This window comes from Denticeps clupeoides, chromosome 17 (genome assembly GCF_900700375.1).
Source record: "Denticeps clupeoides chromosome 17, fDenClu1.1, whole genome shotgun sequence".
NCBI lineage: Eukaryota > Metazoa > Chordata > Actinopteri > Clupeiformes > Denticipitidae > Denticeps > Denticeps clupeoides.
The window spans coordinates 1,804,702-1,822,727 of NC_041723.1; the positions used below are offsets into that span (position 1 = coordinate 1,804,702).

Here is an 18,026-nt window from a genome sequence, read left to right on the forward strand (position 1 = left end):
AGATCAGGCCTTAATTAACCATTTACCAGGAAGGGGCCGCAGATCAGAACACGATCCGTCTGTCCAGAACGGACAGAATGGACGTCCGGCGGCGCTGGGGGACGTGGAGGAATTAAACCACAAAATCATCAGCTCCTTTCATCTCACTGTGTGTGTGTGTGTAATTTCCGTAATGAGCGGGTAACCCTCAGGGTTCTCGATAGATTAGAACAGATCCCTCTGCTCTAAAGTAGATGTTAGTGTACGCTTTGTTTAACCACATTTTTGATCCGAAGTCCTAATCGGTCCCGGCCCACAGCACCCTTTAGACGCCGACCGGGAAATGCACGTTGACACGACACCGCATCGACCCGTGTTTAAATGAGCTCCACCCCTTTCGAATTTTATTGCAGCATTTACTGTCCATGCAGCACAGAGGGGACCTAGGTGTCCTAGGTGGACAACATAATACAAAACTGTACACGTGGTGAGACCAGTTAAACACTACACAACATTGTGTGTATAACAGAAGAGCAAGCAATGGTTGAAAGACGTATTTACATTTACGGCATTTACCAGACGCCCTTATCCAGAGCGACTTACAATCAGTAGTTACAGGGACAGTCCCCCCCTGGAGACACTCAGTGTTAAGTGTCTTGCTCAGGGACACGATGGTAGTAAGTGGGGTTTGAACCTGGGTCTTCTGGTTCACAAGCGAGTGTCTTACCCACTAGGCTACAACCAGCCATCAAGTAATGGTGCAAATTTGTGCTTGTGGTGCAAACTAAGCGAGTGTACAATATATACGATTTATGAATATTCTCCTTGAAATGATGTCACAGTGTGTTGCTTGCTCAATGCTCCTGATCGTGGTGGCTTCAGGAAATACGGAAATGCTGGTTGCCCGGCAGCATTGAATCGTGAACTGGGGCTTTTATGTTTAAGGAACGACCTTTCTGGAGTTGAAATAAAATGCACTATTAAATTAATCCACATTTCTGCTAGTGATGTTACATGTAAGAACCTGTTTGGTTCTTTCTGCCTGCTGCCACTGTGCTTAGTTGAAAGACTGCTAGACTGAAGATCTGAAGGTTCCTAGTTCGATCGAGGTTTTTGCAACACTTGTTGGACCTTGTCAAGGCTGAGGTTGCCTAGCATTCGTTTTTCAAGGCCGTTAGAAGCCTAATACCAGAAGAACAAGAAGAGCAGCACGTCACGGGTTCAAACCCCACTTACAGCAGCGGGCAGCCATGACAGGGGCCCGGGGAGCAGTGTGTGGCGGCTTCCTATCTCGCTAGTAATGTAAATTTACAGTTATTGAACAGCACTTTGTTCGTACAACATTACTGACCCTCTGCCTCCCCGTTCCTGCAGTTCAACACCAGAGTGAATAACACCGCCTGCTTCGACCACCTGGTCCAGGCCAACGTCCGCAACAAGAAGATCTTGAAGGACGCTGTGCAGAACATCACGGCCAAGGGCATCACCAACTACACCAAAGGCTTTGAATTCGCTTTCCAGCAGCTTTCTAACGTAAGTTTGCATGTGATGGGACCATCCGACCAGAGCACAGGTCAGAAATGGGGTGGACCTGTCCTGCCACCTGCTGCAGGATTAGTGTCACTGCAAGCGACGCAGGACCTGAAGGCTTCTTTTGCGCCTTTTCAGCCCAACATAACCAGAGCGAACTGCAACAAGATCATCATGCTCTTCACTGACGGTGGAGAGGAGAGGGCCCAGGAGGTCTTTGAGATGTACAACCCCGACAAGAAGGTGTGCTGTCAGTGTGTGTATGAGTGTGTGCGCGGGGGTCAGTAATGCAGAACTGGTGCTGTTGTAGCAGGACATTGGCACGAAGATTAAGCCTGATATGAAACTATTTCCACATGTGTGGTGTGGAAGTGTGTTGAATTTGGAAGAGCCGCAGAAAGCAGGTACCACTTAACTCGTTTTTTTTTTTATTATTTTATTCAGGCCAGCCTTTTAAGAGGAGGCTTTGGCCTCAGATTAGGACATCGACGAGGACATTAGATTAAGAAAGATCAGTACCATGCTGAACCCTTGTTTCCTCTCACGTCTCAGCTCCATTCATCTCTGCCTGTTTAGTTGATCCACACACCATTAAAGCTCAAGTGTGCGTGCGTTTCTTTGTGCAGAAACACAATTTGTTCGATTTATTACATGGCTTTGCCTGGGTTTCAGGTGCGGATCTTCACCTTCTCAGTGGGGCAGCATAATTACGACACCGGGCCCATACAGTGGATGGCCTGTGCTAACAAAGGTATGTAAAGTAAAATGTAATGTAATGTAATGTAAGTAAAATGTAAAATATCCGGTAATGTCAGTAAAATATAAAATATCCGGTGAGCAGGTAAATTATATATAATTTATAACTACATATATCCTGCATTTATGAACTTGGACCCTTATCTACAGGGTTCAAGTCCCATTAGTGGTCTAAGCCCGATGTTACATAAAAAAAAAAAAAAATTGTGACATTTTTCTACCACCTAGTGGTACACTAGTGAAATAACAACAAGAAGAAGTTGACTGAACATCATCATGTTCATTAATGTTCATTAATCATGTTCAAATCACTAATATCCATATCGTTCTTAGTCAACACAACTGTCTTTTGTCCCCAGGATACTTCTATGAAATTCCGTCTATTGGAGCGATCCGGATCAACACGCAGGTAAGATTCAAGGAGTTTATTGTCATGTGTACAGAAGAAAATGCATTTCTCTGTACAATGAAATTCTTTCTTTGCTGCCCACATACAAATGCTTAGTTAGGTTAAGTTTAATAGAAATACGATAGCTGGATGAGTAAATAAGGAACATTATAAATTTGCATTCAGGAGTGCGTGATGCTGTAATATTTGTGCTCGGCAGGAGTATCTGGACGTGCTTGGTAGGCCCATGGTCCTCGCAGACCAGCAAGGCAAACAGGTGCAGTGGACCAACGTCTATCTGGACGCCCTGGTAAGATTCCGGGTCCTCATGAAGCTCACACGATAGATGGTTGTTCCTACAAACACCATTCACCGTTCAACAAGGACACACGTGGGGAAAAAAAGGCCCGTGTTTACAGAATTCTCTGGCGCGCGTGGCTCGGCCAATCGGACGGCAGTATCTGTTGTGTAATCATCGGCAGCGCTGCTGACGTTTCCTGTTCTCGGGCGCCCTGCCGGTTGGGTTAAAGTCGTTAATCACGCCAGCGCCGCCTGCTGTAAAGCGGATTTTTGATTTGTTGAGAGATTGGCGCAGGCCCATTACGGATCTCATGAGCTCGCTGTTTTTTTGTTCCTGTTTGGTTTGAAACTGTGTTAAGGATGAACGTGAAGCAAACCCGCTAATGTGCTTGAGTGGATCTGCTGAGAAAACATTTTATGAGGATTCTTGTCATCATTTCATGTATTTTGTGATTTTTACCTTCTACCGAATTTTGCCTGGAATCCTACCAGATTGTGTCACCCTTTAATGACAAATTTGGAGAATCCGGGCCGCACGAATTTTGAAATTCTAACTTGATTAGTTTAAGTTTCACATTTATGAAATTGCATAGAATGGCTGTGAATGGCTCATACATGAAGGAGCCCATTTCGCTGAGGTCTGAGGAGTGTCGAGTGGAGGACGGGTACGTCAGGATGTTTCCGGGTTAAACTTGGACCTCTTTCGCGTCTTGTCGCCCTCAGGAACTCGGGCTGGTCATCACTGGGACCCTGCCTGTTTTCAACAAGACCCGGTCCAGAGAGGACGGCTCCCAGAATCAGGTCTGTCCTTCGAACGGGTCCCGGCAAACCCGTCATGGCCGCTCGGTCGTGCTCTTGAGGAAAAGCAGAGCAAAATAAAGGCGACAGGAATAGCGCGGCGTATCGGGGATGCTGGGATATGAATAGCTTCTGTTCCTGGAATTGTGCGATGTTGTTTTGATGAAGTGACAGAGACGTCGACCTGACTGACGCACATGCAGCCCTTCGTTATCGTGGCCGTCCTCACCCAGCGGACACTGGCCTGTCCAGCACTGGACAAAGAGGAAGTATTATGGGATATCTTAACCTAACGAACCACAAGGGGTCAGAGGCCTTAAGGCTGTGTGTGCGTGCGCCCACATGCCTCCTTTTCATCTGAGTTCATATGTAATATGCATGTGTTTTGTGTGTGTGTGTGTGTGTGTGTGTGTGTGTGTGTGTGTGTGTGTGTGTGTGTGTGTGTATTCACAAAAACAGCAGAACCAGCTGATCCTGGGGGTGATGGGGATTGATGTGTCTTTGGACGACATAAAAAGGCTAACACCCCGATTTACGGTGAGTGGGTCAACACAACATGCTCTTACACACAATCACAATGGCTTTGTGGGGACCTCTCTGTAACATGGTTGGACAAGACCTTCTCAATCCTAATCCTAATCCTCACCCTACTTGTAAACGTCACCCAAGGAACCTCGGTTTACCCTGAAATTGGTTGCAAAATTTAACCAATTTCCCAAAAGCTGTACATTTTTTTTTTGTGGGCGCAAGGGTAAAATAGATTGCAAATGTCTGACTATTTCTACATCAATTCTATTTTTAACTTTTTAACAATTTCACATTCCCCCCCCCGCATGCTGTCCACAGTTTTCGGATGCATTAGCTTTTCTACGCGCTGCACAATCCCGCAGGTGTTGTGTGAAGTGCCGAAACGCTCCTGATCGCTTTTCGATTTTTTTTCTAGATTGCCGCTTCTCGACCTGTGTGTGTGTGTGTGTGTGTGTGTGTGTGTGTGTTTTTTACGGGCTCGACCCTTTTCAGCACCCGCCATCTGTTCCCACTTACGTTTGATTTTTAAATGATTGTGATTTGCCAATAATCTCTGATCAGTGTTTCCATATGAGCGTGGACATTCTGATTAACACAAAGAGCACGGCGCTTTTGACACGTCCATCCCGGTAGAGAATTTGGCAGCTTGGACCCTCCCTGCTGGCCGTTCCTCTGTCACTCAAACCCTCTCTGCTCTCCCCGCGCTGCAGATCGGACCCAACGGATACTACTTCGCAATCGATCCCAACGGCTACGTGCTGCTGCACCCCAACCTGCAGCCCAAGGTACGCGGCGGCCCGGGCCCGGATAAGCCTGGCTTATTTAAATCCGGGTCAAACACACACGTATTTCCATCAGCCACGCATTTTCCAGCCTCACACACACACACACACACACACACACACACACACACACACATATGCTGTTTTCACTGATTCATACAGCCACACACACACGCGCGCGCTTTTGTTTTAATTACGCACACTCACGGGCCCACACGGTGTGCTCAGTGCCGCCCCTGCTGTCTGCATTACCCATCATGCCCGGCGGATGTCGAGGAGCTGTGTCAGATCTGGCACGTAAAGCCATTGTTCGCAGCGCTCCGACCCGCCCTGTAATGACGCGAGGCGCTCTGTTCCCAAGGTGTTCTCCCTGAGAAACGTCCGGTCGGCCCGGCGGCGGGCGCGGCCTGCGCCCGTAGCGGCGAGCGTGCGTCCGATTTATCAGAACACGCACATCAAAAAGCGGCATCCATGCTGAACAAATCAGCGGCCGCGCCCGTAATGCAGGCAAGGCCGAGACGAGGGCCGGGGAGGCGCTCTTTGAGCTCTTAAGAGATTCCATGCTCCAGCAGAGGTTAAACATGCAGGTCGGGCCGTTCCACATTTCTGCAAATACAAAACACTAATAGTGTGGTGCTTCAGAAGTTGACCACAGATTTGCAGGTTTGATCCCTAATTGCTCCATTGTGTCCAAGTGTAAAAAAGTATAAAATCTCTCTCTCTACACACAAAGCGCTGTATTAAAAACCACTCCAATCCGATGTTACCTGGCAGAAAGAGGCGTGGCACAATAGTGGTTGATAGAATGAACAGTTTCTCATTTATTAATCTCCCAGTAAATTACTTTTGCAGTTACATGTAAAAAAGGTACCAATGTTACAGAAAAACTCCAAATAAAAAACAGGAGAAACTGATAGAAAAAGAGAGAGAAAAGCCAGGAGAAACAGAGAGAGAAGAAAAGGTCCAGGAACTGGAAGTCCCAGTTCCCGATGGAAGGGAAAAAAGTCCCAATGTCCACAAGAGAAAATTATTTTAGACATTTGACTCCCAGGAAGTTGTCACAGACCAATCAGAATTTGTTGTTTCCGTCGTCATTTGCTGACCCTTGTTGTCTCCTGCTTGGGGGTGTCAGACAAATGGTTGGCCGAACAAATGGTTGGCCTTTCACACCATTTGACAAAGATATGGAGAATGGAGGTGATGGACCTCTATGCAAGACAAAGCTGCAGAACATGGACTTGTGATTTCCCATCTTACACACGTGCAATAAACCTGCTGATCATCACTCTGCAACGTAAAGGTGGAAGAGAAGTGGTTGTCATTGTGAAGGGTGGTAGTAACCCAGAAGACCCAGGTTCAAATCCCACTTACTACCATTGTGTCCCTGAGAAAGACACTTAACCCTAAGTTGCTCCAGGGGGGGACTGTCCCTATAACTACTCATTGTAAGTTACTCTGGATAAGGGCGTCTGATAAACGTAAACGTGAAGCACAGCACACTGTGACACAACAAAATGTTTCCTCTGCTTTTAACCATCACCCGACACCCGGACACCTTGTAGAACCGTGTAGAACCTCAGCCTGGGAGGGAAATCTCTGGCTCGCGTCATGTTGAGCCTGGAAAGAGCCACAGGAGAAATGCTGAGCGTGGACACGCTATTTCATGTAAATTGTGTTCACACCACTTTTTTTTAAAATGTATGATAATAAGTCATGTGACCACAGTTGGAAGCTGAGCAGATGCCACGCTGAGCAGGGAGCCGGGGGCCGTGTTTGGTGTTACGCGCAGATTAAAGTAACGGTGCTCCATGTGTCATGTCCGCCTGGGGGGGGTCACTCAAACTCTCACCCCGCTAGGAGACCCGAGCGTTTCATCAAGCTGTTTAAAGGCCCAGAACGAATTCATTCGTCCTCTGGCGTGAATCAACACGCCATTGATTTATGCCGCTTTTCTCCTCATTAACATCATATTAAGCGAAGGTATTTCTCCTGTAAGATCGTGGCTTGCGCCAATGGACTCGGAGCACGGGCAGAACCCAAAGCTTGCATGCTCTCCATAAATCTCCTCTCTTCCATATGCTGCTCAGGCCTCTGCGTTTTTATTTTTTTTTAACATGCGTGGAGCCAGGCCTCCTCAAATCTGAGGGGTTCATCTCCCGTGGACAAATGTGGGGATCTTATCCAATGTGGTCGCCGCTCCGCGGGGCTAATTGAGTCGGACACTGAGGCATGGATCCGATCTCGGGAACGTTTAAACCCTGACCGTAGAGATGCGTTTGTGGGCCAGAGAGCAGGGGTGGTTGGTGGGGGGGTAAGACACAGGAATGAATTTCTCTACTGAAGTTTGAAACGGCATCAGACTGTACATGCAGTACAGTCGTGCAGAAATGGCTCTTTGTGTAATGTGCTTGTAAACGTGTGGATTTACTTATATTTTACACACACATGAACACATCAAACCCTGATTTACTGCAGAGGCGTAGGAACCGCAACTTTACGTCCCGCTTTGTGAATTCTTTAAATCATCATGGTTTATGTGGCTATGAAACATCTTACATGAAATATCTTTCACGGGCCAGTGGTGGCCGAGCGGGTAAGGAAGCGGACCCTTGGGTTCCCCTGAGGTCCCCTTGATGTAGGTACCGTCACCACACACTGCTCCCCGGGCGCCTTTCATGGCTGCCCACTGCTCACCAATGGTGATGGTTAAATGTAGAGGACACATTTCGTTGTGTGCAGTTTCTCTTTCCGCTCAGTTAAGGGACGCTGCATCCTTCATAGAGAACTGCAGCCTCTGAAGCTTGTTAGGTGAGATGTTCTTCACTATAAATATCTCGCTGGGCTGTACTGAGGGGGGCTACATACTGTCTTTCAAAAAGTTTCAAATGCATGTTGCAGTCAGGACACAGGTCTTCTGACTTCTGCCAAATTGTGGACTTAGGGAAAGATTTGTCTGCAGTCTGCATTGCGTTACACATCACTCATTCCTTTACACATTTTACACATGGTTTCCCATCCATAATCACAAAAAATCATTCAAATGCAAATGCACTTTTCGTTTTGGTTTCTCTTTGCTGGTCTTCAGAAAAGGATTCATAATCGTCACGTCAGGCTCAGAAACAAATACGCCATAACCTTCCACGAGGTGAGGATGTGTGTAGATAGACGAGGTGGGAGTTTGCTGATTAGATTAATGATAGTTTACACTGGTAGTTGGTATCATAGATAGTTTGTAATAGATGCCCTAGAACCTTGACGATGAGTTCAGTTGGTGCTGAGTAGGAGTTCAGCAAGTTAGTGTTATTTTATGAGGCTAAGATGCACATAAAACAATCTCTAGAGATGTTTTACGTGCAAGTTTCAGCTTTAAGAGCCAAAACGTGAGCATTGTAGTGATTGGTCAAGTCCTAGAAATATGAACTGAAGAGCATTGGAGAATTTGCCACGCGTGATTTTTCCAACATAATTACCATGAAACATACTACAATTTGCCTCCATACAGCACGCATCCATTGAACAAACACCCAGGTCACATATTAGACCATTGGCTTTATATGGCATTCCGATCAGACGGCATATGAAATGTTGAGCAGGTCATCCAGAAGGTCGAAACCTAGCCACCTACCACAAATCCATCTATTCGACCAGACCCACACAAAAGGAGCTTGCATAACACGTCTGCATCTTCTCCATTTAGAAATGATACATGTTCACTAGCCAATGTACCATGGTGCATCAGTACTGGTGAAGATCACGAGTGGAATGGGGAAAAAATGAAACTTTTCTAAAACTCGCACAAGTTCATTCACTGCAGCAGCATCACAGCATAAACGAAGCGATTCATATGAATACGGAAAAGTGCTGACGCCCATTTCCACCAGGGAAAACAGGGAAATTTGAAAGTGACACAGCATTTTGCTATCACATCGGCTTTTGAAGATTTGTTTCTCTTTCGGAAAGGGGAGAGGACTGGGCCCAGGCCCGTGCAGGAAGTGAGGAGTTGTGATAATTTGGTACTTCCTGTTTGCTAGCGAGCGGCCGGCGAGGGACGGATTATTCTGGGATGTTATATTTGGCAGCATGAACTCAGCTTTATTTAGCCATAAATGTACGACTTTGCTGTTTTCATCCCAGATATTTGTGTGAGTGTGTGTGTGTGTGTGTGAATAGTTCCATGTTTTATCGAGAAAACCGGAGCTGACCTCCTGCAGGCCGAAGTATGGGAATGAAGACAAGCGCAGATTTTGCTCTTTTTCACTGACGTGGTGAAACGCAACAGGCTGGACCGTCTCCAGGCTTCAGTTTGTGTAAAATAATCCCCCTGAAGTCCCCGGCCTTATCCCCGGTTTGTGTGAAAACGCCGGAGATGCTTTTCATATGTCGGTCCGCCGCTCTGACTGTGGGGGGTGTTTGATGAGCTGCGTGACTGTAGGATGCCAATCAAAGGCCGTCGTGATTTACATACCGGTCATCCCCCGAGGTCGAGAGGGGGGTCCAGCCAGGCGCTCTTAACTCATCTGTCGGACTCTGATTACATTACAACTGCGCTTTCATATGTTCATCACATAAATCCCATTATTTTTACCATCTTTCATCATCTTACTCTTCCTTTCATTGTGTCTCATTGGTTCGCCAACTTAAACACCATTACTATTATTACTATTAATATTATTATCATCACTGTTATTATTATTGTTGTGTTTGTGTTTTTTTTTTTGTTCTCTTTTTATTTTCATGCCTTGGACCAATCGTTGCTCTACATGGCATCGCTTCTTCTCACCGTCCACTGTCTGTAAGACTCACTTCAGTTTTCATTAAACTTTTTATCAGACTGTGTGCAATTTTGGATATACATGTTATCATTATTATTGTTTTTTTTTTATTTTATTTTATTATCTGTGTTGCCCTGGGCTTGTTCATTTTAGCCAGAGTAGGATCTCCATGCGTTAATATTGAATGAGTGAGACAAGAGTGTTTTATCAGATATGGATGTTGTTTATTATTTTGTGTGGAAAACAATATTTTGGCCCAGAGTAGGATATAACCCAGCAGAAAATGCTACCATATCCTGTAACGGTGAATGAACTGAAAGTTTTTTTTTTAGTATTATTACTTTAAACAAGATCCTGAGCATTTGTAAATATGAAACATGCAGTATATATTTATTGGTTGATTGAAGAATTTTTCTTTTGTTCTGCACCACGGAGGCAGAACAAAAGAAACAACCTCTTTCCTAATGTAGATCAGACTGACGGACTGGTCAAAAAAAGCTTTTCTGTGTCCGTGTGACGTCTTCCAAAGTCCACTTCATCTTTATAGAGTCATAAAATACAATAGAAAGTTTTTTTATAAATGTATTAAATGTTTAAGAGGCTGTATGTTCTGGTATGAATATGCCAGACATATGCTGCAGATGAAGTTATCTTTTGTCAGAACGATTTTATAAAATATTGCATTACTGTGCATGTGTAGCATGTCTGACTGTCCTTCATCCTCCAGAATCCAAAATTCCAGGAACCTGTCACCCTGGACTTCCTTGATGCCGAGCTGGAAAATGATATAAAAGTCCAGGTAAGAGAATTTGACCAGACTTTCATGGATACATTGACTGTAGCAGCTTAAAAAAGAAAATTGACATTTACATAATATAAATCAACATTATGATGGGTGAGGTGAATAATATCTTGATTATCTTGTTAAATTCTCTCTTTTTTGATCCAAATTCCTGATCCAAAATGTGGTGTTCCACAACCAAGTGGTCCCAGAACGTCCAAACTATCAACATGATCATAGGCTCATTGATGCAGGTTGTGAAAAGGTTCTCCTGTAGTGTATCACAGTTTGCTGTGAATGGGGTTGTGTTCTTGTTTTATTTTTTTTCTGTTTTGTTATACTTTATCAATCCTGAAGGAAATTGCTTCTCTGCTTTTAACCATCACCCTTGGTGAGCAGTGGGCAGCCTTGACAGGCACCTGGGGAGCAGTGTGTGGGGATCGGGGACCGGGATTCGAACCAGCAACCTTCTGATTATGGGGCCGCTTCCTTAACCGCTAGGCCACCACTGCCCCTTCTGGCAGACCAGTGAGGGTGCCCATGATGACCCATGTGTTCCACCAAAGATATGAGCTCAGAACTGGACCACAAAGCAGTGAAAGAAGGCATCCTGTTCTGATACATCGTGTGGATCTCAATTGTTTCTGTGTGTCACCTGGAGCAGACACGGAGAGGCCATTTGATGCTTTGGACAATGTTCTGCATTCATGTAAATGTAAATGTACAGTGTTCCAAAATATTGCTTATGACCTCCAAATAGGCCTCCAAATTCTGAAGGTGTTCTGGAAAAAATCCGGTCCATGCAGGCTCCACCTCACAACTTACAGAACTTAAAGGATCTTCTGCTTATGGGTTAGTTACAGATACCTTCAGAGATCTAGAACCAGTCCACGACTCGCCTGGCAGGTGCGGGCAGGTGGTCTTATTGTTATGTCTGGTCAGTGTTTTCCTGACCTGACATGCCATGACCCTGTATTTACTGCACAGCAATTATCTCAATGAGGGTGCATTAAAGAATTTAACTCTATTTATTCGGTGACCCATGTTCCTTCGCGCTAAACCAGAATGATTTAAAAACAGGCAGCAATCGTCTGGTGCACACAGAGTTAAATCAGATAAGGAGAATTAATGCCTGTAAAATGATCCAAATGCTCAGTTTGAGCCACTGGGAAAATATAGGAACATTATGTTCTTAAGTTACCATTAGGGTTGCACAAGTGCCTTGTGCTTTTTTTGTACCCAAACCATATGTTGTGGAATTATGATCTGTATACAGTAATACATGCTACGAGCGAACAATGTTCTTGTAATCAAGAACACATTCCTTTTACATGGAGAGCTAAACAACAGTCTCTGTTGGTATGTTTTTTTGCGGTAGATTCGGACAATGATGATTGATGGGGACCCGGGGGAGAAGACCATAGAGACGTTGGTGAAATCTCAGGACGAGGTGAGAGCTGAGGTCACGTGACTCCTCATCAGAGGTTCTACTGTAGGGATGGATTTGGTTCTAAACATCTTGCCTTATCTGTACAGCGTCTCCACCGGCTGTTCAGTTGTGGATTTTAATATGTTTGAAAATCATTATATTTGATTATTATAACATAAAACAAATAAAATGCATCAGTCCACCGTCAGTGATAGCTGATCTGATCAAATGTGAACTTTGAAATAATAATTCAATAGTTCTCCGGTGCCAAAAGTGCTACTGATAATATTGTAACGTAGTAATTATACTCCTGGGGTTGGTTCATGCAGGCTCCTATGCGGGCTGAGCATACGTCCCCATTCAGCAACCATATAACTGTATCACACACTGGTTCTTATCTATTCAATGGTTCGAATAATCGAACTGACCTGCTGTGTGCGTGTGTGTGTGTGTGTGTGTGTGTGTGTGTGTGTGTGTGTGTGTGTAATGTCAGCGCTACATTGACAGAGGAGTGCGGACATACACATGGAAACCAGTGAACGGGACAGACTACAGGTATAATAAACTTCTTTTATGGGAAGGCGACTGTCAACACAGAAGATTAATCAAGTTAATCTGGATTGTTAAAATGGAGATATTTTTTTTGTCTGGTTGTGTGACAGTTGTGTGTGTTTTACAGTTTGGCCTTGGTGCTGCCTGAGTACAGTTTACATTACATCCAGGCCAACCTGGGAGATACCATACAGCAGGCCATATGTGAGTACCACTGAGTACACACACACATTATATACACTTCACATCAGGTTCCATGCCCAATTTAGTGAAGCAATAGTTATTTGGCGTTCCAGGATTTGAACCTGCAACCTTCAGATTGTGAGTCTGCTAGGCCACTACTGCCACCACGTTCGATGTACGGACTGATGTATGATAGGTACGATCTTCATTCAAGTGTCCATTTTCTGACTGACCGATCACAGAGCAAATCAATAGACAATTTCACTGGCAGCGAATCTCTCCCACAAATTCAACAGCTTTTCTGCTCTGTGCTCTTTCCTGAAATTCCCCGTGGGATCAATCAAATGTAGATCTAACTGTCTCATCTAGAGGCACACTATCCTATGCTAGAGAGGGAACTGGTTTGATTTGGTAAGATTTCAGTCAGGCTTGCATATTAAAAGTCAGGTTTTAGTCAGACTAACACCATAATGTCACATGGGTGTAATTGTTACATCAGCTTCCCAATTATAATTATAATTATTGTATTTCCCAATTATAAAAGTGGTTGTTGGTGAATAAAACCCACAGTCCATCTGTTTGGCACTGTTTATAATGCAGACAGAGGGGGGGGGGGCGGAGTCAAAGGCACCACGAACATTCCAAAGTTTTCAACTGGACTATTGGGACTGGGCTGGCGTCTGCCCATCTAGTCCGACAGACGTCTTTTCATCCGACCTCTCCCCCAAATCCAGAGGCCTGTCCTCTGGGTCCCTTCTGCCCCGCCCACCCCCACAGTCATGGTCCAGACAAAAGCGCTCCGCATCTGGCTCCGGGATCCTCTGTCCCTTTCCGAGGCGAATGGTTTCGATCCAAAGTTCTGCACCGGGTTCTACTTAGGATCACTTTCCTCTGAAGGGAAGCTGTGGGCTTCATGGTGGTCTGAAGAAACTAAAAGTTTTCATGTCACGGGGTGTAAAACTATATGGAAGGAATACGGTTCTTGGAACTTTTTCTAATCCAAACACATCCAGAAAACTACATTTCTTAATGCTGCATCATCAACATAAAGCTCAGCTTCGGTATAAATTTGTAGAAAAATGTCTCAGTCTTACTGCTTGTCATTATAACCATGTCCATATAGAGCCGGATATTAAATGAGCAATTTCACCCTCTATCACCTTTGTTTTCAAGAAAATGAAATATATTTTCTCAGTCTCAGGACATGACAGTGTCATGGTCTCAAAAACGCCCACACATCACACTCAGAGGATTAAAACAGAATTCTCTACATGCATTAATCGTGATTAATCAGTCGTTTTTTTGCAATGTTGTTGCTGCTCCTGTTACATAATTTACAGTCAACAAAACACAATTCATTTTAATATGGTACATGTTTCAAATTGATCACTGCAATTAGGTGAGTCCGCATCTACTCGGACGTTCCTGTCTCTGCTTCCTGATCACATCTGCAGATCTTTGGGGAGACTACCTCTAACCTTCTTTCACCTTCCTCCTGCATTCTTTTTTCCTCCTCACACCTTCAGTTGCATGCAAGAGCAGTGTTTCCCCTGACTATGTCAGGATCGCTCCTGATCCTCCTTCACACGATCATGAACCAGATGATCCTGATTCATTATGCTTGGTACAAAATTGTGTGGAACCATCATTTTACTTGGAACAGCATTATTTTTAGAAATCAGTATGTAAAGAAGTAAATTAAAACGGGTCATGTGCTCAACCCTCCTGCTTTCTCCTGAAAACTGGTCATGTGTTGCTCAGCTCTGTGTCACTCCAGACGATGCCTCACCAGCCATTAGCCAGGTCGATGGTGTAACAGACAGTAATTATGTTGTCCTTGTTATTGTGTTTGATGGCTGGGGGCGGAGTCTGTGCCTGTGCTGCTGAATGCGGCCGATTTGCTGCTCGGTGACTCATTCGGGGGTCTGTGAAGGTGGCAGGAGGGGCTTTTACGAGCTTGTTAAGGAGCCCGTCCATATGGGCACTAAAAACCAGTGACTCGGCAGACCTCTTTAGGACCATCTCTGGGCTTATTCTGCCTCGGAGGATTGTGGTGGAGATCAGGTGTCTGTGGAAGAGCCCAGAGTTCAAAGGCTCCCATAAACCAGAGAGCAGCAGCAGCTACAGGCCACAGGGGGCCGAGGCAGAGAGGATGATGGGAAGAACAGACCCCTACTACACACACACACCAAAAAACCCATATACTCATCGCAGTATATACCTATCACGCGACAACTTTATTGTGTGTGTATGTTGAACCTCACCAAAACACTACAACAACATGCACATCACCTGGTACACTATATATGCCATGTACACTACAGGCCAGAAGATTGGACTCAACTGGTTAGAAATAACTAAACTTGAAATATATTTCACTACAAGGAAACATCAGAAAACCAGTTGTAAGGGACGGGTTGCTGGAAGCGTGGTTTAACAACACACACTGTTTCCGTGTCATGCCGAGAGGGACACAACGGTCAAACATACAGAAAAAAGCTGGAAGAAAACCTCAACGCAGCATACAACTAATTCAGGATGCAGCGGTGTGGGATAGGCTAACATTAAAAGCCCCTACTGTTAATGGGTGCCACCGGGTGGGCAAGTTTATTCAAATTCACCGCCCCTTGGGTAAATTCACAGATTTACTGCACCCTTTCCAGCAATTTTTGGAAATAAACCTCGCAGCATCCTTTTTAAGCAGCAAAGTGAACGTCAATGTACTAAACTCATACCTGACGTGGCTTTGTGGGTAATAAGCCTAATAATGTATTACTACAAATTATTACTGATGGAAAACCAGTTCATTTTAATGTTTTTTTTTTTATAAAATTGTGAGAAATCTAAACATTTGTAAATGTATTTAAAAAAAAATTGAGGGAGAGTGCAAGTTAACACAGCAACACACACACACACACACACTGCACACCTACTACAGCCACTGTCCACTCACCCCACACCATGCAGAGAAAACACTATTCAGTCAAAACTTTCACATTGCATCACACCACAAACACACACACACACACACAGTTGCATTGCATAAAAAAGGCACCTGCACCAGTCTTTACCGGGACACACACACACACTCTGTCACGCGCTGCTGAGCACTCTGCTCATTATTGTGCTTTGATCGTTAATGGAATTTACACACTAACCTTTTTACACACACACAAGCACTGATACACACAGCTGGTACTTTGTAGAAACGTCGCCACAATTACAGGCCTGAGTCGTGGGCTCTTTTAAAGTCATTAACTTGGAGAAGAAGGTATTATGGAGGCTGGCCGGGTCACCAAAAGTCAGAATCGTCTCCTACTTCCTGTTTTTAAACCAAACTTCCCCGACCGTCAGGTGACCGGTGAGGAACATGGAGACAACACACACACACACACACACACACACTCATTTCTGGATTCCTCCAACGCTCTTGACTGACTGAAAGTGTTTGGGTGGGTCCGTCTCAACACAAGCACCACCTTAGTGTCCGACCCTCATGCCATCTGGTCAGAAAGTGACCACTGATAAATGGGGTCAAAGGGCAGCAGATTGGTTCCAGCCTGGAATTGAACACATTTAATGTGTTTCTTGGCTGCTGTGAAGTGTCTGTGTGTGTGTGTGTGTGTGTTCTGGTCTGATTGGATTGGTTTTTGAGTGTGGTCTGTAACCTTCATCTCTTGTTTCTCTTTAATCTTCTGGATTTGCTCTACAGGGTTTAAGGGCAAGTAGACTCTCCTCTTCTCCTCTATTATTTCTGCATTCTTTATTTTTTTCCCCCGGGTCATTTGTTAATGCACCTCATTTACTAAAACACTGTCTGTGTGTACGTACACAATGTGTGTGTGTGTGTGTGTGTGTGTGTGTGTGTGTGTGTGTGTGTGTGTGTGTGTGTGTGTGTGAGTGACACTGCACGCACCCAGATTTTTTTTTGTGTGACAGTGAGAGGACGTTTTCTACCATCCTGCATGGTTCACCACAGAGAAGACCATTTCATGTTCATTCACGTTGAAATGTTTGTATTTATGTCATGGTGACTTTGGGATGATGATGATGATGATGATGAACTATTTTCTTGTTCTGCAGTTTCAGAGACGATGCAGGTGGATAAATTTGAGGAGTTTGGCTTCACCTTCATAGCGCCCAGGTGACTGTCCATCCGTTTGTTGTCTCTGACACACACACACACACACACACACTTTGCAGATTTCCAAAGGCTCCCCCATGCACAGGGGATAAAACAGGACATTCACTGTGACAGATTTATGGCCGTGGTCTCCTAACCCCGGTGCTGAAAGCAGGCCAGTAAATTCACACATCTGAAACCCAACACACTCACTCACACACACACACACACATTTCTCAGTGCTGCTGAAACGGGGGGGGTAGAGTGTTTATCTGGCACAGCTCAGTAGCGCTGTGAGGGGGGATTAGCTGACCACCTTGATGAAAGACCTGGTGGGCTGCTGACGAACAGAAAAACTCTTTCAGTGTGTGTTTGTGAGGGTGCGTGTGTGTGTGTGTGTGTGTGTGTGTTTGTGTTTGCGTTATTCATTTATATAACATATTCCTTTATGTATTCTTCAAATTATTACGCTGTTAATGGACACAAGGTCATCGCAGAAGACCATTTCATAGAAATAAACAAATATGAACAGGTCCATTGGTGGTGTCCTCCACTCCAGGTGCAGGACTGGTGTAGTCATCACATCTCACCATACAGAATCACAGACTGTCATTTAAACCTTTATTAAATATGAAGTTTGTATTCTTGTCTCAATGCAACGAATATTGGACATAATTTGTTTCTAAATCTCTGTAGAGAATACTGCAAAGACCTGAGGCTCTCAGAGAACAACACCAGGTTCCTGGTGGACTTCAATGAGTACATTGACAGGAGGACACCCAATGACCCCATGTGTGAGTTCGTCCATCCTGTGACACACCCGCATGCTTTCCCCCGTCCTCCAACAACATACGAGCTCAAGTCAAGATGAGTTATGGGGTTTGACGCCAGCCAATCAGAATCTGACAGCAGAGTTTTTGCTAAAATAAACAGAAAACCAATACATCAGCTTTCGGTATGTCCTTCTGTGATGGTGTTAAGAGTTTCCTTCTCTGTAAATGTTTTGCACAGCTGTGCAGTAAGCCCTGTTCCACGAACTGAGAGGTCGATCAGGTGTGTAAGGTGTACAGACTGCTGGTGACGCCTGTTGTAGGCGGTCCCATTTTTGGACAGCCTGTCTTAGTA

At 44.8% G+C, this 18,026-nt stretch overlaps 1 protein-coding gene across 13 annotated transcripts in view; it reads left to right on the plus strand.

The window, feature by feature from the left end:
• The window catches only part of LOC114766508 (voltage-dependent calcium channel subunit alpha-2/delta-1), a 67,282-nt gene that overhangs the window by 37,766 nt on the left and 11,490 nt on the right, over positions 1-18,026 (plus strand). For 4 of the 13 annotated variants that reach the window (XM_028957273.1, XM_028957275.1, XM_028957281.1 and 1 more), the window contains exons 11-26: positions 1,354-1,512; positions 1,648-1,752; positions 2,182-2,260; positions 2,625-2,674; positions 2,874-2,963; positions 3,677-3,754; positions 4,211-4,288; positions 4,990-5,064; positions 8,147-8,206; positions 10,576-10,632; positions 11,993-12,064; positions 12,537-12,598; positions 12,723-12,799; positions 16,491-16,499; positions 16,862-16,922; positions 17,598-17,695. In XM_028957273.1, coding sequence (XP_028813106.1) covers positions 1,354-1,512; positions 1,648-1,752; positions 2,182-2,260; positions 2,625-2,674; positions 2,874-2,963; positions 3,677-3,754; positions 4,211-4,288; positions 4,990-5,064; positions 8,147-8,206; positions 10,576-10,632; positions 11,993-12,064; positions 12,537-12,598; positions 12,723-12,799; positions 16,491-16,499; positions 16,862-16,922; positions 17,598-17,695 — 1,210 coding nt within the window. Of the gene's footprint in view, positions 1-1,353; positions 1,513-1,647; positions 1,753-2,181; positions 2,261-2,624; positions 2,675-2,873; positions 2,964-3,676; positions 3,755-4,210; positions 4,289-4,989; positions 5,065-8,146; positions 8,207-10,560; positions 10,633-11,992; positions 12,065-12,536; positions 12,599-12,722; positions 12,800-16,490; positions 16,500-16,861; positions 16,923-17,597; positions 17,696-18,026 lie in introns of all 13 variants that reach the window. The other 9 variants (XM_028957277.1, XM_028957279.1, XM_028957285.1 and 6 more) reach the window with 5 other exon arrangements.